Source organism: Saccopteryx bilineata, chromosome 2 (assembly GCF_036850765.1).
Source record: "Saccopteryx bilineata isolate mSacBil1 chromosome 2, mSacBil1_pri_phased_curated, whole genome shotgun sequence".
In the NCBI taxonomy this organism is placed as follows: Eukaryota; Metazoa; Chordata; class Mammalia; order Chiroptera; family Emballonuridae; genus Saccopteryx; species Saccopteryx bilineata.
Genome location: NC_089491.1, coordinates 2,288,687 through 2,316,363, shown reverse-complemented (window position 1 = coordinate 2,316,363; position 27,677 = coordinate 2,288,687). Strand labels below are relative to the sequence as shown.

Below are 27,677 nucleotides of genomic sequence, written 5' to 3'. Positions count from 1 at the left end.
TGACCGGCCCTGCCCGCCTCTCTGTGACCCCAGTGGCAGGCAGTCCCACCCCTGCCAGGCGGCAGCCCCGGGCTTCTTCAGCCAGAACACGGACTTTGAGAGCCGAAGGCACCGCTCCAGCGCTGACCTGCCTGGTTCTCGGGCATGCGGTGGCCAAGCCGGCCCTCAGAGATTCTCCCTCAGTTGCAGGTTTGCTCCAGAATTTCAGGCTGTCTCTGTTTTTATTGTGTGTTGTTGTTTCTGCTGACAAAACGCCGGCGTGGAAATGGACGTCTTTTTCTTTCGCTTTTTTCCTAAAGGAGAGCCCTTCGGCCGTGCGTTCAATAGCCTGTGGTGTCCTGTGCCCCTTCGTTCTCCATCGGTACCCCGCGGACAGGCAGTGGGCAGGGGCGGCCCCGGCCGGCCCCTGTGCCATCTCTGCAGACTGCAGGTGGACCAGCCGGGCTGAGCAGGGGTGGCCTGGAGGAGGCGGCAGGGGCAGAGAGGGCCACGGGCAGCGGAGAGCCCGCCTCTGACCCTGAGGTCCTGGCTTTGAGGAAGCCTCTGCCACGCCAGGCTCCGCATCTCCGAGACGGCGACTCCCCTCATGGCTACCTCGGTTTCCCCGTCTATCAAATGAAGCAACGCCTGCCCAGAGCTTGGCCCAGGTCCTGGCCCAGGTCAGCTGTGCGGTGACAGCTCCCTGACCGTCTGTTTGTGCCCAGGATGGCTCGCGGTGCCAAGGTGGCACTCAGAAAGCCGGTCCCCAGCCCCAGGGGGGACCCAAGGTAGACGCCCATCCTGATGCCGCAGCAAGGCAACATGCTAGAGCAAGAACAGGCGCTCAGGGACCAGCGGCATCTCAGCTCGGCCCCCACGGGACCAGCCTCGGGACCGGGGGCCGGCTGTCAGCCCAACTCGGGGAGCACTGAGTCAGGACCCCCCTGCAGCAGGGGTGGGTGCTGTGCCCCGTGCCTCAGCGCCGGTGCAGTCCGTCCCCATCTGTCGTCCTGCCCCTGGACTGTGGGTGGTCCACCAGCCTGCTACTCAGCACCTCCCCCCAGGTTCCTCCCTCCTAGCACGCCCCACACGGTGCTCCTGACCCCCCAACCCCTTCTCCTTCTCTTCACTGGAAGCCATTGCCCATTCGGAGTCCCACACCAATGCTTCTAGACCAGGGGTCCCCAAACTTTTTGGACAGGGGGCCAGTTCACTGTCCCTCAGACCGTTGGAAGGCTGGACTATAAAAAAAAACACAAAACTATGAACAAATCCCTATGCACACTGCACATATCTTATTTTAAAGTAAAAAAACAAAATGGGAACAAATACAATATTTAAAATAAAGAACAAGTAAATTTAAATCAACAAACTGACCAGTATTTCAATGGGAACTATGCTCCTCTCACTGACCACCAATGAAAGAGGTGTCCCTTCCAGAAATGTGGCGGGGGCCGGATAAATGGCCTCAGGGGGCTGCATGCGGCCCGTGGGCCGTAGTTTGGGGACCCGTGTTCTAGACTATCCCTGGTCCCCAGCCGCCACACCCAGCCACCAGCGTGCCCTGTCCGTGCTCTCTCTCTCTCTCTCTCTCTCTCTCTTTTGCAGAATGAAACACTTCATTGGCTCCCAGCCCCCAGTCCAGCCCTGTGGTCACTGGTGCGCCCCTATCTGCCATCCAGGACAACAGCCTCCGAGTCCCCAGTCCGACTCTCCACCCCTCACTCCTCTCTCCACAGGGACATGGAGGTCCCCAAATGCAAATCAGACCCTGACACCTCCCTCCTGGAACCCTGCTGGCCGCCTCCTCCTGAGAACAAAATTTAAAGGTCTTTCTGAGGCTGGCACCGTCCTGTCCCACGGGCTCTGGCCGGGGCTGTCCGACCTCCACTCCCACGCTCTCTGCCCGCACCAGCTTCTGTGTCCCCGAGAGTCACTGTCTCACCCGCACCCAGGCCGCTGGGGGATGCTCCCCCTTCGTGGGCTCCTCAGAGGACCTACCTGCCCGGCCACCGTCCCCCATGCCCTCAGAACCCTGCACCCAGTTTCCCGGCGTGCAGCCCTTCCCACCGCCAGTTTATCCCCGGTCCCTTCCTTTGCCTGTTGATCTTCTGTTCCCGCTGAAGGCTAAGCAGGCAGCTTTCCCAGAGCTGTCCCCGCCCTCAGCCCTGGCCTCTGGGGACGCTGTCTACCAAAAAGGGGGAGTCTTTGCAAAATGTGCTCTAGTTAAGGATGTGGATGTGGGGGAGACCAGCCTGATGACCCCGGTGGCCCTAAGTAAATGTCACCCCAAGTGTCCTTATGGGAAGAGCCAGAGGACATGTGACACTCAGACGAGGTGGTGGGAGCACAGAGCAGAGTCCACGGACGGAAGCCTGGAAGGTGGGTGGGATGTGGCCACAAGCCAAGAGACGCGGGCAGCCCACGAACCGGAAACAGGCAGGTGAGAAGGACCCTCCCAGGAGCCTCCGGGGCAGGGGGGGAGGCAGAGAGGGGGGACATGGCCAACCCCTCCGGAGCTGGGGGGAAGGCAGAGAGGGGGGACATGGCCAACCCCTCCGGAGCTGGGGGGGAACACCTGTCTGTTGTTGGAGCCCCCCCCCCATCCCCGCTGTCTGGAGTCCTCCGTTCCAGCAGCCACGGGACGCGGGTTCAGTCCCAGGTACTCAGGGCTGGGCGTTATTTCCTTCGCCCTCAGGGAGCTCTGGTGGGGACAGAGGAAAACTGGACGCATGAATTCCTATCACCTCCGACAGACACAAGAGCTGAGAAGAGAGTGGAGCCGCCACGGGGACGGCTCCTGGAACCCCAGGACGGCAGGAGTGGGGAGGCTGCCTGCAGGGGCGGGGAGAGGGCCAGACGGAGCCCACAGACGGGTCTCGGGGCGGCCGGCGTCTGGGCAAGCAGCTGCCGGAGAGTCCCGTCAGGTCCTGGGTGTCCTGTGAGGGGGCCGGCCAGCCCCCTAGCACAGGCGGCACACAGTTAGGCTGGGCATGGCCAGGGAGCATGTGGTTCCGCTGTCCCGAGAGCCATCTCCACAGTCACAACGATGACACCAAGTTCAGGCGGGAAACCGGGTGGCCGTGGGGGAGGGGCCGCCCTCTCCTGCCCTGGGGACTTCCAAAGGGTCAGAAGCCAGTGGGCAGAAGGGCCCACAGTCCCTGGGGGTGGAGGAAGGCAGGACTGCATCCTGGGGACGGGCCTGTCACCGTCACCAGGCCCAGGGCCGGCAGCCCCAAGGAGGAGACTGTGTGTCTGGCTCAGCCTATCACACAGTCAGTCCTCAGCTCACGAGCCTCAGTCTAACAAGGACCATGGGGCCCGGGAGGCGGAGGAGGCCGGGCCAGGCCGGGCTGAGACTCCGTGGGGCGTCGGGCTCAACACACAAAGGAGGACAGTGAGGCCAGGCGGCCTGCAGCAGCGAGGACAGACCAAGCCGGACACCTCACCTGGGTTCCGCCCCATTGGCTAGGAAATTTGCAGAGCAGAGAGGAGAGTTAGTGCCGTTGCCTTGGCAACCGCTCTGTCACATTATAATGAGGCTGGCAGGGGAAGGAGGCCCGACTTAAAGGAGCACGAAGTCTATCGATCGCGGCTTCCCGAGGCGCAGCAGGGACGAGGCCCCTTCCTGTCGCCCCGGCCCGAGTTCCAGGCAGAAGGCAGACAGCAGGAGAGGGGGTGGGCGGAGGCGCCCCGGCACCTGCTGTACCAGCTGACGAGCAGAGCCGTGCCCAACGGCGCTGCACCCACTGGGCCGCGTCCTGGCACAGCTCAGGGGCTCCGGGCTGGTCTGAGGGGCAGAACTCTCGGACCTGGGCCCGCCGTGCCCACCTCTACGTGGAGCCGCCCCTCTGGGCGCCCCGTGGTTTCTCAGAGGGGGAAGCCGGCAACGAAGAAGGGAGACAAGAATCTGAACCGGTCAGCAGGGAGGCGAGGCCGTGTCCCTGGCTGTGGCCGCCTTGTGCCCAGACTTCAGACAACCCAAAGGGGTGACTGGAAGCAGAGAGCCCCAGGGAGCCTGCTGGCTGACCAGCTAGGACCAGTGACCAGGGGGCGGGGCAGGGCGGGGCGGGCTGCAAGAGCAAGTGCGGAGGTTACAAACCCGACGAGGAGGACGCTACATAAAGCACTAAAACTGCAGAGACGGCAGAGGGAGGCCAGAGGGAAGGGCCACGCAGTCGTCCCTCTTTCTGACCAGGACGCGGCCGACGGGGTCAAGCTGAGAACGGAGTGGGCGGGGGGCGGAGGGGATAGAACCCCGTCTGACTCGACTGTGGACGGTGGACGTGGACCTTGTCTCTCCGTCTCGGGAGGCACCCCCAGGCGGGACACCTGCCGTGGTTTCAGGTAAACAAGCGATTTGAAGCCCAGCGCCCCTGGCTCCCCTGTACCTGCCCCTGGTTGGAGCCCTTCCCTCCACGCTCAGATGACAGAGCCCCCCACTGCAGAGCCCGCAGACAGAAAGCATGGCAGACCCCCCCACAGCCCTGCTCTCTCAAAGTCCCCATGCCCAGCTCTCTCGCCCAATGCCCAGAGTGGCCTCCTCCAGGGTCAGGTGGCACAGGGACAAAGCTGGAGTTGGCATTTCTTCCTTACTCTGGAGATCCCTGGGTGGCCAGCATGAGTCCCCCGCCCCGCCCCCAGGGACCTGCCCCGCCCCCAGGGACGGTTGGACCACCACATCATCCTCACCGCTGGGCATCCTGTGGCTATTTGGTCCGGAGCCTCTAGCTGTCGGATATTTCTTTATACAGTTTGTTTTCCAAAGACTCGACATTAAACAATGGGACAGAGGAGAGAGAGAGAGAGAGAGAGAGAGAGAGATGCTTCTACACACCTATCACCACCTTATCTTCTCAGAAAACAAAATTGGCTGGGGGATTTCTCTCCCAGCACGAAGAACTTAAATGGAAAGCGTGGTCCCCTAGGACAAGCTCCCGGGATGGAAGACTTGGATCTTGGGCTGGGAGTCCCATCTGAAGGACAGCGTAGGGTGACACAGACAGAAGGGGAAGACGGGGAACCTGTCTCCACAGCTGGAGGGTGATCTCTAGGCCCCGGGGCTGGAGTGGGGTGGGGTGAGAGGGTGGGCAGGGCTCAGGGGTTCTAGAAGCCCCCAGCTCTGGCCGGACTGCTCTCCTAGGTCCCCGCTGCCGATAAGGCTTCCTGGGGAGGCAGAGCTGCATGCCCTGTTTCATCCAAACATACGTGTGCATACAGCCCAAAGCAGACCCACGGGGGCCCCTACATGCCCGTGCATGCCCACGCCACATGGACACGGACCGGGCAGGAACACAAAACAGACCCTGAACGGGACAGAAGCCCCAGTTTGCAATGCCTGCTCCGCTCCCACCTCCCACCGCAGCGAGGCAGGGAAAAGGTCTGTCTGGGCTGATGACCTGCCTTCCAGCTCTGCCCCATCCCCCATCCGAGTCCCAGACCACCCTTCTGGGGTCAGTGCATCCGTTTTCTCCTAAAGGGCATCCCTGCAGGTATGCTCTGCTTTTCTACCCCTCCCTCCAGGAGATGCCAACCCTCCCAACCCCGACCAGCAGCACCCCAGCTGCCATTTGCCCCTCCCCTCCGCGCTCTGCGGTCCACTCCTTGCAGCCAGAGGGCCCGGTCCCCAGCGCTGCCCGCCTTTGCGTCCCGAGCCCAGGTCCCAGTGGACTGTGGACAGCTCCAGGCCCGCCTCCCCTCCCCCGCGCGCCCCCGGCAGCCGCGGCCCCATCAGGATGGAGTTTCTTTCCGAGTTAAATTCCCCCGCCTTTTTGATGTCACATCCTGTCCCAGCCTGCTTCCCCGGCGGCTGCCGCCTCCCTCCCCGCTCCCGCGCGCGAGCGTGGCGCGCGGGTCTCTCTCTGCGCCACCCTCCCCCGCCCCTTCCCAGCAAACTTTTGGCACCGGGCGCTGAGCCGCGCCTCCGAGCCGGGCGCCGGAGGAGGGGCTGGAGGAGCCGCCCGCCCCGCCCCGCCTCGCCCCGCCCGGGACCGTGGAGCCGGGACCGATCAATATGCAGAGCGGACGCTCCGCGCAGCAGAACCCGCGCGCCGCCTGCTCCGGGTGCTGAAGGCGCGGGGACACGGCCAGGCGCCGCCGCGGAGCCAGCAGAGCCGGGAGCGCGTCCGCGTCCACGCAGCCGCCTTCGGCGAGCACCAGGCTCCTGCATGCCAGGACGTTGGAGGTGGCAGCGAGACATGCAACCGGGCCGGAAGCTCCTGAGCCTCCTCTTCCTCATCCTGATGGGCACCGAACTCACTCAAGTACGTGCATCCATCGCCATTTTCCTCCCTGCGCGCGCGAGGCGCCCCGCCTGGCCCCCGGGGAACCCGGCAAAGTCGGGGAGCAGCTCCGCGCTGCATGGGGCCCCCTTCCCCCCCCTCCCGCCGCCCCCTTTCCCCGCGCTTGGGGAGGACGTCAGAGTGCCCGCCGCACTTGGGATGGAGGGGGGAGTGCAGACTGACTGAGCTGGTGCTGAGCTACCCAGGACCCCCCAGCCCTGGCCCAGCTGGGCTGCACAGTGGGGGGGGTATCCCCCACTCCCTGCTGAGAAGTTGGAAGGCCAGCACAAGGGGGTCATTTGCCTGCTATTGTTGTCTGAGGGGAGGCAAAGCAGGATGCCCAAGCCCTGGGCATTTTCAGGGGTAGATCTGACCTAAGTCCCCCACCGCCTCACAATGGCCCTCCAGAGAGCATCCCCGCCTTTGGTTACAGGCTGCCCTTGGGGCTCCCCAAGCCGCCTGGTAATTGTGCCTCGGAGCCCAGACCCGGGAAGGGCAGGTGGTGTGCGCAGGGCTGGGGTGCTTGGTAGGCTCAGTGTGGAGGGCTTGGGGGGTTGTGGCCACATGCTCGGCATGAAGTGTGTGAGTGGCAAGCGGCCGTGTGCGTGTGTGGGACCGCTGGGCGTTTCAAGTGGGCTTGGCATCCCCCTGAACAATGTATCAACAGAGAGCCTGCCTCTGGCTGGTGTTCTCCATTTTAAAAATGCATTTTGGAGCTGTAGGTCTGGGAGGAGGAGAAGGAGGAGGACGAGGGTTGTCTGGGAGCCCTGGGCTGGCAGTGCCGCTTTGGCACCAGGGTGCTGGGAAGAGCCCGCTAGCTTCAGGAGCCAGGCTGCTCAGCAGTGACATTAAAATGCCCTTTGGATGGTGCCACGGTGCCACTCTCTGAGCTGAGATGCCAGCCCTCTGGACCGGCAAGTCCGAGAGGTGGCTGAGTAGCAGGGACCGTCACCCCAAGCCCCAGCGCCCCGTCCCTCCCTCCCTCTCTCCCTCCCTTTCTCTTAGAACAAAAGAGAAAACAAAAGAGCGAGGAGAGGGTCAGAGGTGGATCGCAGGAGAGAAGGCTCTGGAACAGCTCCCCGGGGCTGCCTGAAGCCCGTGCCTGCTGCTCCCCGGTTCTGGTCGGGGAGTGCGGCCTCAACCCCAGCACTGGAGGGCTTGGTTGACCCTCTGACCCTCAGAGGCCCCAGACAAGCGGCCCGGTCCCCTGGAGAGGTTCAGCCCTGGCATCAGAAAGAAGTCTCCTGGCAGCGGGGACGGCCTGGTGGCCGGGGTGGGGGTGGGCACTGTGGACTGTGGACAGGGGCACGTGTGCACGTGAGCTCACACACACACACACACACACACACGCAAGCACTCACCTCGCAGACAGGAGCACACGCAGGCGTGTGCCTTATTTAGACATCTCGGGGACGAGATGGCTGGCCCTGGGTGGCCCCGGGAGTAGTAGCCGCCCCGAGGATGCTCTAAGCCTTCCGGACGGGCCTTCTCACGTCCGGAGACCCCGAGTCTTCATTCCTGGACCCAAGAACGTGTCCCTCCATCACTTTCCCTCCTTGTGTCTTTTGAGAGATCCCCTGTTCTTGGGGGAAACTTTTGGCTCAACTTCAGTTGGAAGCTTTGTCTCCATAGTGAGTGTTTGCCCCTCCATGTCCACGCGAAGGGTGCTGGCTATCTAAATCCTGTCCCCTCACACACACCCCCACCGACATCCTGGCCGCCCTTCAGGACCCTGGGCAGCTCCCAGCTCCTCACCCCCCCCACACACACACCCTGCCCCCCAGGACCAGGAAAAGAAGTGCTGATTTCTTCCTGAGGTTCCTCTTTCCAACCCTGAGCGGTGGCATCTCTCCGGGGACTGTGTCCCTAGCACAGGCAGCCAGGAGGCAGCTCCCGCCGCAACGGTGGCCCCAGCTCCCTGGGCCTGCCTCTGAGCTTCTGCCTTGGGAATCTTCGTCCAAGGCTCCTTATCCCTGACTGGGGTGGGATTTTAGAGCAAAGGCTCAACTGGGTGAAGTCACTGCTGACATTTCAAGTCCAAGAAAGGGTCAGAGAGCGGCTCTGAGGCCCCAGCTGCACTGTTCCAGCCGGAGGCGGGGGCCGAGGGGGGGGAGGAGCGGGGGGGCAGGAGGGAGGGTGGGGGGGCATGTCAGGGGGGCCAGGCTCCTCTCGCCTGGAACAGGGACCTCTAGGGCCTGGGAGTGGATGTCAGTGCAGGGCACGGAGGCTTTGAATCAGAGAGCTACCTAGGAATGTCCGTGCCCAGGAATCTTGCTCTCCTGACCCCAAAGTGGTTTGAGACCCTAGGGAGCCCCGTGTGGGGGCACCTTCAGCAACACGCGTCAGCACTGTACATGGGCACGACACCCCTGGGCTCCAGGAGAGGGTGAGGGGGCATCGGAGGTGGCTGGGCTCTGGGTGCTTTCTGCCTCCCCTCCACCCTCTCCCTCTCCTGCAGCCATTCCTCACTCCGAGGGCCCTGCTGAGGGACACACGCGGTCCCAGGGCTGCCGGGCAGGGACCAGCCCGCACAGCCACGGGGGCAGTTGGTGAACGTACGGATGTTACCTGCACGTTTTAATGCTGCTGGAAGGACGTGGGCAGACGGGAGGGCGGGGGGTGGGAGGGGAGCCAGCCCATGGGGGGGGGGAGCAGAGCACATGGCTGGCCATCTGTTCTTCCGACAGCCCACTTACAATGGGCCGCTCAATCAAGTGCCAAGCCCTGACCGATGGCCTACGAGGGACCAGGCTTGTGGGCCCGGGTGAACTTTAGCCTCGGGCAGAAAGACATTTCCCTCAATCTTGTTCTGTGGTTTTCAGCACAGGGGCTGGCGTCTCACGGTCCTCGAGAAGGAACTGCTCTGGGAGTCCCCCAGCCAGGGGGGGAGGGGTTGGCCTCTCTGTCCTGGGGGGTGGAGGTGGGGAGGACCAGGCGGTGGCCGGGGCTCCCTGAGTTCCTGCCGGCCCACCTGCACTGCCGTTCAGATGGGAACGTGTCCCCTCTTAAGTGATGGCTGCCAGGAAGGGCTGGGAAGCTCTGTCACCACGACCTTGAACCCAGTCCCACCAGGCGGCCGTCCGGTGACCTTGAGATCGTGCTCTTGACCTCTCCGCCCGAACTTCCTCCTTCTGGGAACAGCAGGATGGCACAGGCCGGTTCCGAGGAAGTCTGCCTGCTGCTGCGTGCGAGCCCCAGCCCTGCCCGTCCAGCGGCCCCCTCCTCCCTCCTTCCACACACTGTGCTCAGACGGAAGCCAACTGGTCAGGCTTAGCATGGTCAACCCTGGGCTCGCCACGCCCAGCGAGTCCGGGCCCCGCCAGCTGGCATCTGGGCCGACGCGTTCTGTCTGGGGGACGGAAGACCCCGCCATGATGATTGTTTTAAGAGGACACGAGAGAGTCTGGACCCACTGGGGTCTGAGCGGAGGCAGCGGAGGGAGCTCTGCTTGGGGGCTGAAGAGAGCTGCACAGGGCTGGGGGACATGTCTGCCGCCGGGCCAGCATGAGCAGGGGGCGCAGAGGGGGCGGGCCCCGGAGACTCAGCCTGAGGCGGGCTCTGTGAAGGGGTGTCGAGGACGCCCACCTTACGAGTGAAGCAGAGCCCTTCTCACCAGCCGGGCTAGCCGCAGGCCGGGCGTGGCCTTATTTATTTCTTTTCTTTCATGACATGACACCCAGACTCCCTTAGGGACCCCAGCTGCCGAGCACAGAGCACCCCTGAGGGCCAGCTGTGGTCGCTGTGTGTGTGTGTGTCTGCAGGCTTTATGGGCTGACCGCTGCTGTGTGCTCAGACTCCGAGTGTGATTCGCTGTTTGCCTGTCCAGGCACCTGTGTAGGGAGGTGACCCGACCCCGGGGTGCTGGGCTCCCCTCGGGCAGGATGGACAGGGCAGGGGCCTCAGGGGAGCTGGCATGGAGCCAGCCCCTCAGCATCCCACGTGCCCGCTGACTTCCTGCCCACCTGCCCCTGGCTCCTGGGCCCACATCTGCCCTGGACCTGAGTGGGAATGGGTGTCTTTTCCTGAACCAGTTTGTTCGGAACACGTGGAACTAGGTCTGCTTCTGCTCGGCTGGCCACGGGGGTGGGGGGGTGGGGGGGGAGGCTGGCCCCGGCCACGCAGGCAGCAGCGGCCGCGGCGGGACAGGCGTGTGCCCCGCGTGAACCGCAAATCCCCCAACATCAGGCCGCCGCTGCTCCTCCTTCTCTCCGAAAGCAATTCGCTTCCGACCCCACTGACTCGGGCCCTTCCCTAACACAAAGAAAGGTAATTTTCTGCCTGGGGTGGTATTTATTACTAAAGTTATCAGGCCCTGTAATCAGTATTAACATCACCGTGTAAAAAGGATACAAAACTAATTACCAGCTAAACGGAATTAGATACGTGGCCGCGTGTCTGGCATGCGGCTAACAGGAAGGAGCCGGTTCTCGGCTCTGAGAGTCGCCCTGCGCCCCCCGCCCCGCCTCCGCCCCCGTGCGTGGGTGGCCCTCACGCTCAGCAGCCAGCAGCCGCCACGGGCGTCTCCCACGTGGGTGGGCGTGGCCAGCGGAGGGCAAAGTGCCAAGGGGAGTGGTACCTCTTGGATTGAACGCATGACACGCATAAGAAACTGGCCAGGAGCCCAGGCGCGGGGGACGAAAACCAGGAACGAGGAACACAGTATTGTGTGTGTGTGTGTCCCAGCACATCCACCTCCCTGCCTGGAGCTCCTCCCTTGAGTCGTGTCGTGACAGTCCCCACGACCCTGTGTCACGGTCCCCAGTGAGGGCACCGAGGCTTCGGGAGGTAAAGGAAGCTGTCTCGTGACCCCAGAGGTCGGTGGCAGACCCCAGGCACAGTCTCGGCTCTGTCTGAAAGCCGCAACACTCCAGTTCACGTTCTTTTGTTAAGAAAGAACGGAAAAATGAGAAATGGACAGAACCGCCCGGCACAGCTGAGAGCCAGGAGAGAGGAGGGAGGGGCCTGGCGTTGTCACGGCGACCTCTGCACAGGTGCCTTTGAGAGCCAGGTGCTGCGTCTCTCTAGCTGTGTGGCCAAATGCTCACCGGCTGCCAACCTGGAAACTTGGCGTTCCGTAGGCGTGGCACAGAGGGGAGTGCTCGGCGGGGGTCAGAACGGGGTGGTTCCTTCCCGCCACCAAGGACAAGCCCCGTCCCCTCTGAGGGACAACTGAGGTCTGAGAAGTAAGGAAGGACAGGGCCCAGTTGTACTTGGTTCGTGGCTCCAGGCGGGGAAGGTCTTCTCGCTAAGGTGGTCTCACCCTCCTTCTCCTTTTGTCGCCAGGCTCAGTCTCAGGACAGGTGCTCCGGTGACCGTGGGGGGCCCCTTCGCTCTCCAGCAGTGTGTAAAAGATGCGTGCTCTGCTCTCTCCGATCTGGGCGATGGGAATTTGGACCTTACGCTGCTGTGTACAATTCAGGGACGTTAAAATCTGGCAGGTGTTCCGTAAGAGAGTAAGTAGGGTCTGGACTGGATGAAGTGTCCTGGTGAGAGGCGGAAGGGGGCCGAGCACCCCGCCCCCAGCCTTTGTCCACAGCCCGCCCTGCAGGGGAGGGCGTCACCTTGGAGACGCTCACTGGATGCAGCTCCGCCCCACCCAGCGCGTTCAGGGAGCGCACAGAACCCCCCACCGCACCTCGGACCTCACGCAGACATCCCTTGAGTGGGCAAAGGGGCTCTCGCGGGGGTCGGAAAGAAAGTGACCCCCACTCACTTCAAGGGATGCTTTGGGTGTCTGAGGACAAAAGAAAGAGCAGGGGTGTGTTTAGAAACATGACAGACACCTTACCGAACACCCCAGGGTGCCTGCTGGCGGTGAGTCGGGACCCAAAGACTCGGCAGAGCCGGCTGTTTGTACACAGCGGTGCTCTCAGACGCCCAGAGAACGGAGACCCCGTGCCCCTTGCCCCGCCAACCACCTGCACGCTCCCTTTCGCGGCCGCCAGTCTTTTTGACGTGGTGGCATTCGGGGGAAAGAAGGCGTCTGTGAGTGTCGCTGGTTAAGTTTCAAGATGGGAGGTTTCTCCAGAGAGGGAGGTGACAGCCTTTGGGTGGAGGTGGCTGAGACTGTGGGGCCAAGCCCCGCTCAGCAGGCATGGCATCCTGGTGGGTGTGACCTCCGGGGGGGGGGGAGGGACTCCGGGGGTGGGGGACACCGAAGTCCTCTGCTCTGGACGAGTGCTGCGTCCAGGTGTTTCCTGCTTCTCCGGCTGGACCCCAGCGTTGACTCTTAGATGCTTTTAGAACGACGACGCCTCTAATTCATGTCCAAGATCAATTATTCATGTCAAGGTCAGTTACTTATTCATAGAAAGCAGACTGTGCTTCCTAGCCAGTTGTGGCGAGTTCCCCTACCTGGGAAGGAGAAACAGTCACGTGGGTGGGGAGGGGGAGGGGTCCCCGGGGTGCCCCCCCCCAAGAGTCAGCCCAGAGGACAGCGGGCTTGCAGAATTAAGGAATTAGTTCGTGCGTGCTCTTCACAGTCCCTCCCAGAGTGGGACCTGTTTCTTCTGGGCCACCCAGAGAATGAAGACCTGTGGCCTCCCAGTCTGGACGTGGGCCAGCCCGAGGCAGCGGTGATGCAGGCAGCGTGGAACTTTCTGGAGGGGCCAAGGAGGGGATGGGAGCCAGCCTGGGAGGGAGGGGCTGCCCACAACCTCCGCCCCTCCGTGCCCCCTCCGGTCACCAGCAGAACAGGGACTTGGCAGGGACGCACCTGGCTCTGAAGGCTTCCTTGCTCAGACACGATGGCAGCTGTCCCCTCAGCGTCCCCTGGCTGTCATCGTGTTGGGGAGGGAGGCCCTGCGAGGTGCCTGGCGATGGGCCAGGAGGAAAATCCTCTTCCTGGGGGGCGTGGGGAACCGTCAGGCCCTCCCTACCTAAGCCCACCCCTTGTAGAGAGCCAGGGGCCGCAGAGGGGGCGGGATGAGGGAGACCGCTGGGTCGTGGAAGGACGCTTGGGGGGTCCTCCGTGGCCGCTGGGAGACAGGGTCCAGGACACCTGTGTGCTTCTCCCCAGCTTCCCAGCTCCGGCTGGGGACCAGGCCTCTCCCTGCTCCGGGAACCAGCTTCCCCAGGGACACAGCCCTTGCAAAGGGCCACCACGGGGTGGAGGGACACAGAGCAGCTGCCCGTGGCCCTTCCTTGCCCTCTCTCTCCTGTCTTTCTCCTCCTCCATCTCTTCCCTCCTTCTTTCTCTCCCTCTCCCTGCTCCCCCTTCCACCCCACTGTGTGCAAATAGTTTGAGGAAAACATACACATTTTTTTTTTAAACGGGGAAAGAGCATCCACACTTTGTCCTTTGGTGATGCCGCTTTGCCGAGGAGCGGGAGGGAGGGGCTGGCTGGACCCGAGCAGATCCCCGGTGAACCTCAGTTTTCCGTCCGCGGCCTGGAGGCACGGGGGGGGGTGTCGCAGGGCTGGGCGGCCCCGAGGGGCTTCGGTGGGTCGTGCTCCGCCACCCCCCCACGCCACCCCCCCACGCGTGCCAGTCCCAGGCGGCGGGTGCTCCCACGCGGTTACGTAACGTCAGCGCTCATTTGGAGAGCCGTGAAACGGGGGCGGTGGAGGCTGCTGCTCCTGTTTGCCGGCGAGCGGTTGCGTTTGTGTGCAGAGCCCCCCAAGGTCAAGGCTAGAACGGGCTGGCGTGGAGGACGGAGACCTGGCCAGCCCGGGGCTCCCTGTCAGGTGGCCTGGCACCGCAGGCCTGAGGCGGGATCGTGCGTGACGGCCGGGCACAGGGTCGGGAGGCACTCACAGACTTCCCACGAGGGCTTAGGATTGTTCCAGCAAAAACGTGTCCGGTGGGTGCCCTGCGCCGTGGAATCGTGCAGGCGATGGGGCGTCTGCGGCCGTGCGGCGGATCACACGCCGCCCTGGGGGTTCACAGTGGCCGTGTGCTGGGGTGTGAATTGTTTGTGCGCCCTCTTCCCCCCCTCCCCCAGATTCATATGTTGAAATCCTAACCCCCAAAGATGGTCGCGTTAGAGGTGGGGCCTTTGGGAGTGTCTGGCCGTCTAAATGGGATCAGTGCTTTAGGAGGGTGGGGAGGGGCTCTAGGAACTCCCTCCGTCCCCCACCACGTGAGGACAGTGAACCTGGGTGACCCCGCCCCCCACCATGTGAGGACAGTGAACCCCGGTGACCGTGCTGGCATTCTGGCCGTGGCCTTCCGGCCTCCAGAAAGGTAGCCGTCCATCTCTGTTGTTCATGAGCCGCTCGCCAGCGACGTTGTGTTACAGCAGCTGAGGTGACGGAGACGCCAGCCTGGCGTCCGAAGGGCGGAGAGGGGCCGCGCGTTAGAGCTCGGCCCTGAGAATAGCGGGCTCACGCCCTGCGGTCTTGGACGGGTCTGGTCATCTGAGCCCTCCCCAGAGGAGGGGAGCCGGCCATGAACCCCCTCCCGCGGCGGCTGTAAGGGTGAAGGGACGTCGCGTGGTTGACGGAGGGCGTCTGGGTGCACGCAGGACCCGCGCGGCCCGGTCCCGGGCCGGGGTGGTTCGCTCGGGGCTGCAAGCCAGGAGCCCCGCGTCAAGGGGAGCCGTGCGCAAACCGGGGTTTAAATTCCTCGCCGGGCCAGGCGCCCTTGCGCTGGCTGAGCCCCTGGGTCCTCTGATCCGCATGCCCTGCCTTCCTTCCCCCGTGCGCCGCTGTCGTTTGTGTGTGGAAATACTGTGTCGCCTTCCAAATCGAATTAGACCCGCTCTCGAGGCTCCTTGGTGACCCTTTCAAGTGCACGGAAAGCCCGTCCCTCCCTCTGGGATCGCAGAGGGCGGACACCGGCCGTGGATGAGTGAGGAGTGACTTCCCTCGAACTGCCCGGCCGGTGGGAGCAGCCGGGGTGCCGACCAGGGCGGGCACGGGTGCAGCCCCATCTGTCCGTCCGGCCCACGCGCTCCAGGGGGACGGGGTGGGGAACTGCCCGTCCCTTCAATTCTCTGTCGACGTCGACGAGTAGTGAACACGCAACAGCAAGGACGTGAAGGCAGCCGGAAGGTGTGAGTCGGCTTTTCCTCCTCCCACGGCTCTCAAACCCTTTGGCCGCCCCTCCCCCCACCCCCAACCCCACTGTCAGCTTTATCCCTAGGGAGGGGGAGGAGCGCCCAGGCTCAGGCCACATTTGACGAGCCCAGTGGGAGCCACGCCACGCCCCGTTGGTGAAAAGGCTGTTTCTCAGCCGGCCCTTGGAAGACGCTTGGAAGCCTTCACTGGCTCCTCAGCTGGGCCGCAGGCTCAGGAGGAACACGGTAGCTGCTCTCAGGCCTCCGGGCCAGCCAGCCCTGGTGGCCTGTCTCCTAGAGGGTGGCGGCCCTGGTGGCCTGTCTCCTAGAGGGTGGCGGCCCTGGTGGCCTGTCTCCTAGAGGGTGGCGGCCCTGGTGGCCTGTCTCCTAGAGGGTGGCGGCCCTGGTGGCCTGTCTCCTAGAGGGTGGCGGGGGGGGGGGGACCAGGCCAGGGTGGGAGACGGACGGCAGCCCACCGGTCCTCCAGCCGCCCGTCCGAGCAAGTCTCAGCCTCGTGGTCGCAAACCACCTGGACTCTCCAGGGAGACCTGAGAAACCAGCCCGGTTGACACTCTTCAGATTTCAGGTCCCCACTGTGGGACGTCACTGGCGTGAAATCAGATGAGAAGTTTTGCCAGACCAGAAGGGCTTTCCCTCTCTGCCTGCCCATCTGAGGGGTCACTGGGGGGATGTATTTCCACATCCAGCAATACCCCCTCTACGTGTATGTCTAAGTCCACAGCATTTCTTCCCAAAGCAGATCTGAAGAGAGGTGGAGGGGACGCGGGGGGGCACCGACTCCCCGCTCTGCCTGTCAGCTTGAACGCTAGTCCCCCGGCTGAGGGTCCTCTGGACATGTTTGGTCCCGTGCACGGGGCGGGGGGGGAGAATGACAAGGACTGGCGCCCTCACAGGGTGCCACACCCGCTTCTGCCCTAACACGGTCCTCACGACCCCCAGAGGGGAAGGTTATTATCGTTAGACCCATTTTAGAGCCAGGGAAACTGAGGCACAGGAAAGCTAGTTACCTTGGCCAGGGTCTCACAGCCAGGATGTGGCAGAAGCCGGGCACAGCCGCAGGCTGCCCAGAGCCAGAGCGTGGGCACCCAGCGACCGTTCCGCGGTGCGTACTCAGCCGGGCAGTGAGGAAGTGTTTTGTTCACGCACGGTGTCTAGACATGGAACACAGCGGGGTCTGCTGCTGTGACACGGGTGGCGCCTCTGTCCTGGGTGGGTTGGCGTGCTGTGTCCCTGTCTCGGATTTGGTCTGGGGGTCTGCAGCCCATTGTACCCCCCACACACACACACGCATCTTGCCCTTGGTGGTGAGTGTCTGCGGCTTCCAAGACGCGCTGCCTGAGGGTTTTGCTGGCTGGATTGGGCTGGATTGGTTCCAGCAAAAGAAGTGGTCGCCGCCCTTTCTGCAGCGGGAAACGGTGTGAGCGGCCTGTAGCCCCGAATCTGGGCTGCAGGAGAGGAGGAGGGTGGTGGGCGCAAGCCGCCCCCAGCGCCAGTGCCCCCCGTGGGCTGTGGAGGCTGGAGGCTGGTTCTCAGCAGCGCACGCAGTAGCCGCTCCCACCGGGAGATGGCGCCCTTCCCCAACAGTTGGAATCGGCGGCTTAGCAGCTGGGGGTATCCATCAGGAAAAGAAATCACAGAAACCCCTTCAGCTGGCGCTCTCACACCCAGTCCTCGGGCCAGGATGCTCAGGGCTGTCCCTAAGTCCCCTGGACAAATAGAGACGGAGCAGAGAGGTGCTGGACATGGGGAAGGCTGGCTCCTTTCTCCCGACCTCCATTCCCGGGAAGGGAGATGTTCACCCCGGCAGAGAAGAGTGTAGGGGGCGGTGGGGGGAGGGGCGGGGAGGTCCTTCCTAGACGGCTGGGAGCACTTCATGGGAGGTCGGGAGGAAAAGCCTTTCATCTCCAGTGGGGAGAAAGAGGCTCGGTGAAGGTGTTTGACCCAGCCCGCCTGGGCCTCCAAGGAGACTCACGTGTCTTCTCGCTCAAGCTGCAGAGCGCTGGGGGCTGGTGCCAGCCGGGGGTGCCCCCTGCCTGGACTCCCGGACTGTGGCTCCACCCCTGCCCCCAGCCAGCACACTGCTCATGGGTGAGGCTCCTTTAGCGCCACTGCGGCCCGGATACCTGAGCCCCAAACCCAACACGCAGCTCCTGCTCCCTGTGTGCACACCCCTCACACCTGCGCCCAGGAGCCCACGCTGGTGGGTACCGCGAAGGCCAGAAGGATTCCTTCCTCCCAAAGGCCTTTAAGCACCTGGCTGCCTGGAACCCCCTTGAGGGCCTTTCCCGTTTACACCCCCTTCCTTTCCCGCAGCGCTGGGGCGGGGCAGGAGACCCCCGCGAAAGACTGCTTTGGGAGCTGGCCAAGTAGAGGTCGCCCTCCTGGTGCCGGGAGCTTGGAGCCACCTGGGAACTGGGTCCCCAGCAGCTGGGCTGGAGCCGGCCCTGGGGGAAGTGTGGTCTCTGAAGGGCCCCCGGGCCTCACCCAGCCCTGCGGACGGGGAACCGCAGCGGTGGGGTACAGGGGGCAACGACCAGTCAGTGCAGCTAAGGCTGCCGCGCCGCGGGCGGATTATTATGATTTAGGGAGTGGTGGGCTGTCCTCCCTGGTCACCCCGTCGCAACTCCTGGAGACTGAGGTTTGCAGACCTCACAGCCAGCAGCCAGGGGGCGGCGGGGAGCCGGAGCCGAGAGGAAAAATCCACCCATTTCCTGGGCAGATTGCGTCGGCCGTCGCCCGGCCGTGTCCCCGCCTCCCGGCCGCGGCCCCCGCGCGCAGTCTGCCTGGCGCTCAGAGCCAGAGCCGGGCGGCCCTTCCCGGCGGCGGCAGGGCGCGGAGAGACGCGGAGGGCGCGGCGGCACCGGGACAGCGGCGGGGCGCGCAGAGGCCGCGGGAGGCGGCGCACCATGGCCGGGGCGCGCGGGGTGGCGGCGGCGGGCGGGCGGCGGCGGGCCGAGGGGGCGCGGGGACACGGCCGGGCGCCCCTGCCCGCCGCGGTGCCCGCCGCCTGAAGGCTGCCCCGAGGCGCGGAGCCGGCGCCGGCGCGGCGCGGGCGCAGGAGGTGACTCGAGGCGCAATGTCGGTGCCGCTGCTCAAAATCGGGGTTGTGCTGAGCACTATGGCCATGATCACCAACTGGATGTCCCAGACGCTGCCCTCGCTGGTGGGCCTCAACACCACCAAGCTCTCGGCGGCCAGCGGCGGGACGCTCGACCGCAGCACCGGTGTAAGTGCGCCCGCCGCCCGCCTTCGCGGGGGCCCCATCCCTCGCTCCCTCCCGACCCCCAACCCAGGGCTGAGCAGGCGCCCCGAGGGAGATGGATGCAGAGCAAGGGCGCAGGCAGGGCTCAGGAGGCGGCTCCTCTGCGCTGCGGTAGTGACCCTACACCCCACGCCCCCAGCCGGGCCACTCCAGCCCCAGCCGCCCCGGCCATGCTTCCCGGCTTTTGCCTGGTTCCCTCTCAGGGTGGGGGATGCCAGCTTAGGGACTCAGGCTTGGAGTCCTCCTTCAACTAATAACAAGTCTCTCATTGATCAGGTTAGGACATTGAGGCAGGGACTTGGCGACTTGGCCAAGGTCACTCAGCAAGTAAAGGGTGGAGACATAGCCGCTCACCCCAGTCTGGCTGGGTCCCCGCCCAGGGCTCGGAACGAAGCCCGCCCTACTTTGCAAAAGCCGGACTTGACAGGCCTGGCCGCCTGCCGGTGGGCCGGGGTGCCGGTGCCCTCGCCCCGTCCCAGAGTCCCGACGCGCCATTCCCTCCCATCCCCACCCGGAGGTCCGTCAGAAAAGGGTGTAAAGGAGCCCGGGCTAGGCCCTTGGGTGCTGCTCGCTGCGGAGCTCACCCCCTCACCTTCCGCGCCCGCCCCCCCCCCCCCGCCCTGCCTCCCTTCTCGAGGCCTGGGGGAGGGGGGCAAGCGCCGGCCGCTCCTGGGCAGGGCTGACTTAGAAGGTGGCTGAGGGGCTGGAGCCAGGCTGAGCAGGAACCACCCGTGAGCCGCGGGCAGCGCGCCCGAGGAAGGGGTGCGCCCCAGGCGGGTTCCCGGTCTGCTGAAAGGAGAGGTGAAGGGCACCAGGCTCCGGCACCTGCCTTTCTGCTGTCACAGGTTCAGAGCTGTGGGAGGGGGCCTCCCGGGGACCCCCTCCTAAGACCCCTGTTGCCTCACCTGCAGTCAAGAATCGCATGCAGTGTCGGCTTCATAATGACTTCACCCCGCCTCTGGGTCCTGAGCGGCTGGGGTTGGAAATGAATGAAATGAAATGTATCCCCACTCTAGTTGCTCCCCACCGAGCTTACACCCCCCTCCCCCGTGCTAAAAATAGCAGGAGGTGACCTGAGGCGACCAGGCAAGCAGGCAGGAGCCACAGGAGGGGACCCGGGGCTGCTGCTCTCAGGGAGAGTGTGTCCAGCCTCCGCCCTGTGGACCACCTGGCTGTCAGGACCACCTGAGCTGAGCTGCAAGGTGACAGCAGCCATTCACAGCTCTTGTTTCCTGGTGGCCCCTGGGCACACACCTCAGGAGATTGGGTGTGACCCCTGCTCAGCGTGTCACCAGAAACCTGGTGACATCCACCAAATGGCTCGTGGGCGGCAGCTCGTGCCACGCAGAGTTGGGAGCCTGGCATTTTCTGGGGCAGCCTGCGCCAGGTGGCTGGCGGGAAGCTCGCCCGCCGCCAGGGCATTGGGATCTTTACGGCGCCGGCACCGGGCTCGTGGGCTGTTGGGTCCTGGCTGTTAATGATGTGACGGGGAGGGCTTCGTCTCCGAGCCGGCGTCGAGTAGCAGGCGAGCAGCCTGAGGCTGCGTCAGCCCCCCCTGCTTGCCTCCAGGGGAGGAGATCTCATTTCTCAATTATGTGCCCACTGTGAGTCCACCGGCCAGGCCTTCCTGCCTTCCTCCACCCCCCCTTCCCCTTCCAGCTTCGGCCTGCGGTCGCCCCGCCCTCTACCTCACCGATCCATTTGGTCAGATGCCAAAGTCCAATATTCCTTGAATTTAAAAATCCCTTGAATTAAAAAAACAAAAACAAAAACAGAGAGTCATGCCTGTTTGATCCCCTGGCACCCTTGGGGACCCTGACCGGAGATGGCCTCTTTGCCCCCAGGGACCCCTTCCTGCCTGGTGGTCAGAACGGGTGTTCAGATCTTCTCTCTCTGCCTTCCCTCTGTGGTTGGCTGCGGATAGCCTTCCCTGGTGTCCTGCCTGCCAGTCTCACTTGCTCTCCTCCCCCTCTGTCTCCCTCCCCCTCCCCGCCCCTCCTGGCCCCGCCCCCCTCCAGGTGCTGCCCACCAACCCTGAGGAGAGCTGGCAGGTGTACAGCTCTGCCCAGGACAGCGAGGGCAGGTGTATCTGCACAGTGGTCGCCCCTCAGCAGACCATGTGTTCCCGGGATGCCCGCACAAAACAGCTGAGACAGCTCCTGGAGAAGGTGAGTCTGTGCTGGGCGTGCACGTGCATGCGTGTGTGTGTGTGTGTGTGTGTGCGCGTGCGCACATGCGTGTGTCCACACCGACACCAAGGCGTGGCTAGCCTGCAGGCTCTGTCCCAGCTCCATGGCCTCACTCCGTCCCATTGAGAATATTTATGAGTGACTAAATGAATGGAGACTCCCCAAGGGTGGCCCAGGAGGGGATGAGTAGCCCCTCCCCATCACGGTGGGCCCCCCTGAGAAGCCATGTGGGCCAGCTCCCCCCCTCCTCCGTCCCTGTCCAGCTGTCCCTCCCAGCGATGGCCCGTGCGCACCTGCCTCAGGGCCTCAGGGCTCTGTCCCGAGCAGCTTCCTAGGACCTGGGGATGCACGGTCACCAGGATTTTACCTGAGGGGACTTTTTCCCTGCCTCTGAATGGCTGTCCCTGGCCAGTGGCCAGGCCAGGTGTCCCCCACCACGGATACACACCTGGTGCAGAAGCAGATAACACTGTCACCTTTGTCACCCACCTGGGAACAGCGCGGGGCAGTTCACGGAAACATTTTCAGCCCACTATCTCACTTCATTTTCATGAGAACCATGTGACGTTGATGAGAGTTTCACCCCGTTTTTAAGAAGTGGCCATTTGGGTCCAGAAAGGGGTGGACTGGCTCATTCCATGCAAATACTCACACCCTGGGTTCTAGCCGCCCAGCTGGCAGGCGGCCACAGAGGTGGTGGCTCCTGGTGGCACGGCCAGCTCGGTTCCTGGCATATCCCACCCCAAGGACCCTGGACTCTCGGACAGCCCGAGTGTCCGGGTACCCTGGGAGTTACTGAGGGAAGCCGGAGAAATGGGAGGGACCTCCTCTTCCTCTCCTCACCCTCCCGCAGGAAGAGGGGTCCCTTCACAGCCTGAGAAAGCAGAGCCACACCACAGCCACACCGCACACACACCACACACAGGTGCTCACGCACAAGCACACACCACAGACACTCACACGTACCCCACAGAGGCCCACGCCAACACCCACATAGCAGTGAAGCCGTAGCCGTTCCCTCGGTGGGGGAGCGTGAGAGGAGCCTTAGGGTGGTGGGGGGCCCTGTGCTGGGAGGACGGCCGTGCCTGGGCCTGCCCTGGGTGCTGCCTCCGCCCTGCGGGAAGGTGCTAGCGGCCAGTAGGAGGCCCGGGTCAGTATTGTTCCGTCCAAGCCCAGCTCGGCCGCGAGGCCTCCCGCAGCCGCAGGACCCTGGTCTGAGAGGGTCCCATGTGGGACGGTAAGGGAGGGACCTTGTTTCCACAGGCAGTGGGGGGCGGGCCGGTGGGCAGAGGCCGGGCGGTGGCCTGTCCCTGGAGCCTGCCCCCCTTCGAGGGACAGAGTGTCCTATGTTCTCTGGCCGCTGAAAAAGAATGCAAGCGAAATGCGCTCGCCGGATTCCACAGACATTTATTAACAGCAAACTAGACCAAAGCCTAATTGAGCCTTTAATTATTCAGGAACTGGAGAGGAGAGAGGTGGACTCGGAGGAGCCTCGGGGACCTGCTGGGGGCAAGGCGGGGGGGGGGGGAGGGGGGCAGGTGCAACTGAGACCAGGACCTCCCGCTCTGCTCTGCTCTGCTCTGCTCCCGGGAGGGGACAGAAAGCCCCTCAGACCCCTGGGGCGGCAGGCCTGAGAGCTCCCCTTCCTGCCTGCTGGGAGGCCATGGTGTCCCTGCTGAGAAATTCATGGCCCTGTGTGTGTACCCTGGTGGGCGCTGCGCTTTCAGAGGGCAGAAGCCCTTTGCTGCAGGAGCGCCTCCTTCGCAGAGCCTCCCGTGTCAGGAAGCGGAGGGCGATGGCTGTCTTCTTCTGTCTGTCACGTGCCCTCTCTTCTCATGGCGGGAGGGGCTCAGAGGGAGGGCGGGACGAGGCTGGACATCGCACCCGGCGGACCGGGCCTGAGCAGGGGGTGTGTGCTCCCTCTCTGGGGCTGAGACGTGTTCCGTCCAGTTCCACGTCTGCACGGTGGCTTCATGTTGCCATCGGCCTGCCAGCGTCCACTTGGAGCCTGGGTTCCAGGCTCAGACGCTCTGGCTTCCGCTGGCCTGGAGTCCCTAGGAGTCACGTGGGCAGTCAGGGTTGAGGACCACCGGAGACCCTTGCAGAGCGTGGAAGGCAGAGAGGGGGCGCGGGCTCTCTGCTCTTGGAGGGTGCGCACGGCCCCAAGCCCCGAGCGTGGAAGTGTGGGCTTGGGAGAGGCCAGGCCAGGCCCGGCTGGAATCGTGGCTCAAGGGGCTTCACTCCTCCGGGCCTTGGTCTCCTGTGTGTAAAAGAGGGACTCGAAAGAGCGTTCAGCTCCCAGGGTGAGCTAAGCAGCGGGGCAGGCTCCGCCCAGTGCCCGGGACGTTGGAAATGTTCCCTAACGTGTTAGCAGTTAGTTCCCTCAGAGCCAAAGGTGTGCCTGCCCCGGCCCCACCCAGGGAAGGAGAGAAGGGGTGCCCAAGAGGAAGGGGCTGCCGACCTCCATCTTCTCCCCGGTGGCCGGACCCCGGCGGGCGGTGTCACTCAGGCCCGGTCTTCTTTCCTATCAGCCGGAGCTGCCTCAGGGAGACAGTTCTGCGGGCCAGGAGGTCACTGCCTTTGTTGTAAAGACAGCTTGGCATTTCTAAAGTTTGTTTTCTGGATTTAAAATCTAGGGTTTATAGCCTTTTTCATTTGTTATAAGCGTCGCTTCTCTGATGAGATGAGAATCCCATTGTGCTGTGTGCAACCCCCAGTTAGAGGGATGACCCCCCCCCCAAGCCACCCGGTTGGCTTAGTAAACTGTAGCCTGCCTCCAGCCTTCAGTCTGGCCGTCCTATCCCCTGGGGTGGGGGCAGGATCGTGACTGTTGCCACCTTTTGTGTCCCTTCCTCCCGGCCATATGGCTGCAGGGGGCGCTCTCGGGCACAAGGTGGCTGACTCCTGTGCTGGGGTGACAGGGGTTACAGGCGTGCAGGAGGCCCAGTCCCCTTCCCTCCACGCCTCTCCTGTCTGGCAAGGTGGTGGAGGCAGGTGTGCTGGTGACCGCGGTGTGGGTATTGTGCCACCGGGGTGATGGGATGATGTTGTTTCCAAGTGTCGTAGGCAGGCAGCCACTTCTGGCTTGGCTCATCAGGGAGGCCTCCCTGGAGGAGGTGCCGTTTGGGCTGGGCCTCGAAGGGTGCAGGAAACAGAACATGACAACTTTTCGCAAAAAGAAGCGCTGCAGTTATTCAAAGGGACAGGATAGGACAGGTGAGGGGGACACAAGGAGACTGAAGGTAGTGGAGCACATATATTTCAGTTCCCGTGAAACGTCTCTGAGAGAAAGGGCCGGAGAGAGCCGGTCACCCGCAGGAGGTGTTGTACAAGCCGGAATTTTTTCAGCAGAATTTGCGTGTGTTGCTTTCCAATAATGTCATAAAATGCCCGGCAATTTTTAAGTGACAAGATGAGCAATGCCAGGTTTCTTCTGCGGAGCAGCCTTTCGCCTGAATGCTTTGTTTTATTTTATTTTATCTTATCTTATTTGATGTGATTTGGGGACGGGGAGGGCGCGCAGGGAGACGTGGAAACCACGTTACCATCTCTTTGTTTCACTGGCCGGGCCAAGCTGAGCCTCACACCCAAATGATTTTGTTCCTTTATAAAAAAAAAAAAAAAAAAGGAGAGTATTTTCAAAAACAAACCAGCAGAAACTCAGACATGAAGGTTTGCAGGGAGGGAGACACCTTCCTCCCTCACGCTCGGGCCTGATTCTGAGCAAGCACTGCCACGCCGCCCTGACAATCCCGAGCCCCGTGCCCCGAGCCCCGTGCCCCGAACCCTGAGCCCTGAGCCCTGAGCCCCATGCCCCAAGCCCTGAGCCCCGTGCCCTGTGCCCTGAGTCCCATGCCCCATGCCCTAAGACCTGAACCCTGAGCCCTGAGCCCCGTGCCCCAAGCCCTGAGCCCCGTGCCCTGTGTCCTGAGTCCCATGCCCCATGCCCTGAGCCCTGAACCCTGAGCCCTGTGCCCCGAGCCCCGTGCCCTGAACCCTGAGCCCTGAGCCCCGAGCCCTGAGCCCCGTGCCCTGAACCCTGAGCCCTGTACCCTGTGCCCTGAACCCTGAGCCCTGTACCCCGTGCCCTGAGCCCTGTGCCCCGAGCCCCGTGCCCAGAATCCTGAGCCCTGAGCCCCGAGCCCTGAGCCCTGTGCCCTGAACCCCAAGCCCTGAGCCCCAAGCCCTGTACCCCGTGCCCTGAACCCTGAACCCTGAGCCCCGAGCCCTGTGCCCTGAGCCCCGAGCCCTGAGCCCCGAGCCCTGAACCCCGAGCCCTGAGCCCCGAGCCCTGAGCCCCGTGCCCTGAACCCCGAGCCCTGAGCCCCGAGCCCTGAGCCCCGAGCCCTGAGCCCCGTGCCCTGAGCTCCGAGCCCTGAGCCCCGTGCCCTGAGCCCCGAGCCCTGTGCCCTGTGCCCCGAGCCCTGAGCCCCGTGCCCTGTGCCCCGAGCCCCACGTGCATTTGCCTGCCCAAAATCACAAACCTGGTTTCCCGAAAATCAAATAGCGGCGGCCGGCGGCGGCGCGGGAAGCTGTTTTTTCTTTTAAGCTCCCCGGAACCCTGTTGAATATTAAAGTTTCATCTTGAGGCAAGACTCCATCCCGACCTGCCCGTAGGATGTAAAAGAGCGATTCTTCATTTGCTGGGTGATGGATTCCTGACTCTGGGCCCTGAATGCTCATGTTTGCCAAGCAGTCATCTGCCTATGATATTGTTGGGGTGATGGATGGTGTGCAAGGTGGGGGTGGGGAGGAGAGCCCGGCGCCTCACCCGCGCAGGCCCTTGCTCCTTCCTGCCACCCGCGCGTGCCCCACCTGCCTGGCAAGGCTGGGGGGGTGGGGGGCACAGGGGAAGCTCTGGCTGTGCTGGGGGTGGGTGGCCCCACGATGCTGTTCCTCTTCACGGGTGAGGCTGTCTGCCTAACTGATTTCATCCTGCAGTCAAGAGAGTAGGAGTCACTCCCAGAAAAGAAGGGGGGACATTCACCCCCAGTCGGAAGGCTGCAGCTGTGACCTGTGTGTGAGGACCTGGGGGAGTGGGGGGTCCCCTGTCCTGGTGTGCATCCTGGTTGTGAGAGCACCTTCTGGAAGAGGGGCAGAGGGAGTGTTTACCAAACCAGCGTCCTGCGTTTGGGAGCGCGGGGTCCTCAGTCCCTGGTGCCCGTGATGAACCAGTAGAATTCAGGGGTCCCCAAACTACGGCCCGCGGGCCACATGCAGCCCCCTGAGGCCATTTATCCGGCCCCCCGCTGCACTTTTGGAAGGGGCACCTCTTCATTGGTGGTCAGTGAGAGGAGCACTGTATGTGGTGGCCCTCCAACGGTCTGCGGGACAGTAAACTGGCCCCCTGTGTAAAAAGTTTGGGGACCCCTGCGAGTGCACACCGGCCGCTCCCGGCTCCCTCCCGGCCCCTCAGTCTTGTGGAGAGGTCACCGCCACCCCTGTATTAGGAGGCGAAGATGCTCAGCCAGCCAGCGCCCGCCACGGCCCCACCCCTGAACCTGTTGCCTTTTTGACAGGTGCAGAACATGTCCCAATCCATAGAGGTCCTGGACCGGCGGACCCAGCGGGACCTGCAGTACGTGGAGAAGATGGAGAACCAGATGAAGGGGCTGGAGTCGAAGTTCAAACAGGTGGAGGAGAGCCACAAGCAGCACCTGGCCAGGCAGTTCAAGGTACGTGTCCCCCCCCCCAGGCTGGGTCTGTGTGCCCCCCAGGCGGGCCTTTCCCCTCCAGAAATAGCGACGGGGGGGGGCGGGTGGGAAGCCCAGCAAGCCTTGCTCATTGCTGTTCTTGGAAACAGAAGGAACCTGCCCTCGCCTTGAAAAGGGGGGGCTCAGGCTCTGTGGCCCCCCCCCGTTAGCCTCTCAGACCCGGGGGGTCCCAGGTCTCCCGAGCTTCCCTAGCTGAGTCACAGGTGAGCTGGGAGGGGACATCACCGGCCCCCGCCATGCCACCACTGCTGCAGGTCAACCGCCTTAGCCAAGGAGTAGCGTCAGTGATTAGAGCCGGTTCTCCGACCTGATTTAGCTGTGACACGGCTTCCTGTAGATCCACAGGGGAGAGGGGGAGACGCCGACATCTTTCTCCCTCGCTGATAAGCGTCCCTTTTCTCCAGCACCTCTGGGCCTGAGAGCTAGAGGTGGTTTGACCTGAAATCCTATCTATATACACATATGTCTGACTACATATATATATAAATACATACACGTATATATATATATCTATCTAGAGTTCACGCAACTTCAGAATTATTAAATTGAGGGACTATATGCACCTGAATTAAGGTATACATGCGTGTTCATTAGAACTGGAGCCCAGATGTAAACGAGCAGGTCAGTGACACAGCTCCACCCCCACCCCCACGTGACTAGAAATTGCTGACGCTGTCTTCCTGCCCATGCTCCTGCTCATGCAAGCAAGAAAGAACGCGCTTTTAAAAAGCGATACATCCCGTAGGCCAAAGGGCGGCGGGCCGACGAAGGCAGGCGGATCAGTCCATCTAGATGGTAAATAAAACAGCAGGCGGATCAGTCCATCTAGATGGTAAATAAAACAGCAGGCGGCCCGATCCCGGGAAGGAGAAAGCGGGTGGTCACTCTGGTCTGGAGTCAGGCAGACAGATGGAGGACTGTCCTCGCTGCTGACATGTCACCGTGAACTCGCCCAGGAAGAGCTTTTGACCTGCCTGTCTCTTCTGTGGGAGGCCAGCGGCCTTCCCTTCTCGGGGCGCAGGGGGCGGGGAGAGAGTCAGATTCCTCTATAAAGAGGGGTCTTGGGCAGCCAGAGTAGCTAGCTCCCGCTTTGCAAGCATCGTCCACACGGCCACCTCTCTTCCCCGTCCCCAAAGTTGGGGCACGGTGGCTCTGGGTGTGTATGTGGGGAGGGGACAGAAAAGCCACCCCTGCCTTTTACCCTGGTCCTTTCATTGCTTTAAAAACCTCAA

The 27,677-nt window shown here is 63.2% G+C and overlaps 1 protein-coding gene across 3 annotated transcripts in view; it reads left to right on the top strand.

Annotated features, from left to right (window-relative positions):
- The first annotated feature begins 5,821 nt into the window (after positions 1-5,821).
- OLFM1 (olfactomedin 1) overlaps positions 5,822-27,677 on the top strand; it is a 35,649-nt gene continuing 13,793 nt past the window's right edge. Inside the window, exons 1-3 of one of the 3 annotated variants that reach the window (XM_066255764.1) lie at positions 5,822-6,242; positions 20,561-20,710; positions 26,251-26,406. In XM_066255764.1, coding sequence (XP_066111861.1) covers positions 6,147-6,242; positions 20,561-20,710; positions 26,251-26,406 — 402 coding nt within the window. In that variant the 5' untranslated portion in view covers positions 5,822-6,146. Of the gene's footprint in view, positions 6,243-12,729; positions 12,836-18,071; positions 18,507-20,560; positions 20,711-26,250; positions 26,407-27,677 lie in introns of those variants that run through there. The other 2 variants (XM_066255765.1, XM_066255763.1) reach the window with 2 other exon arrangements.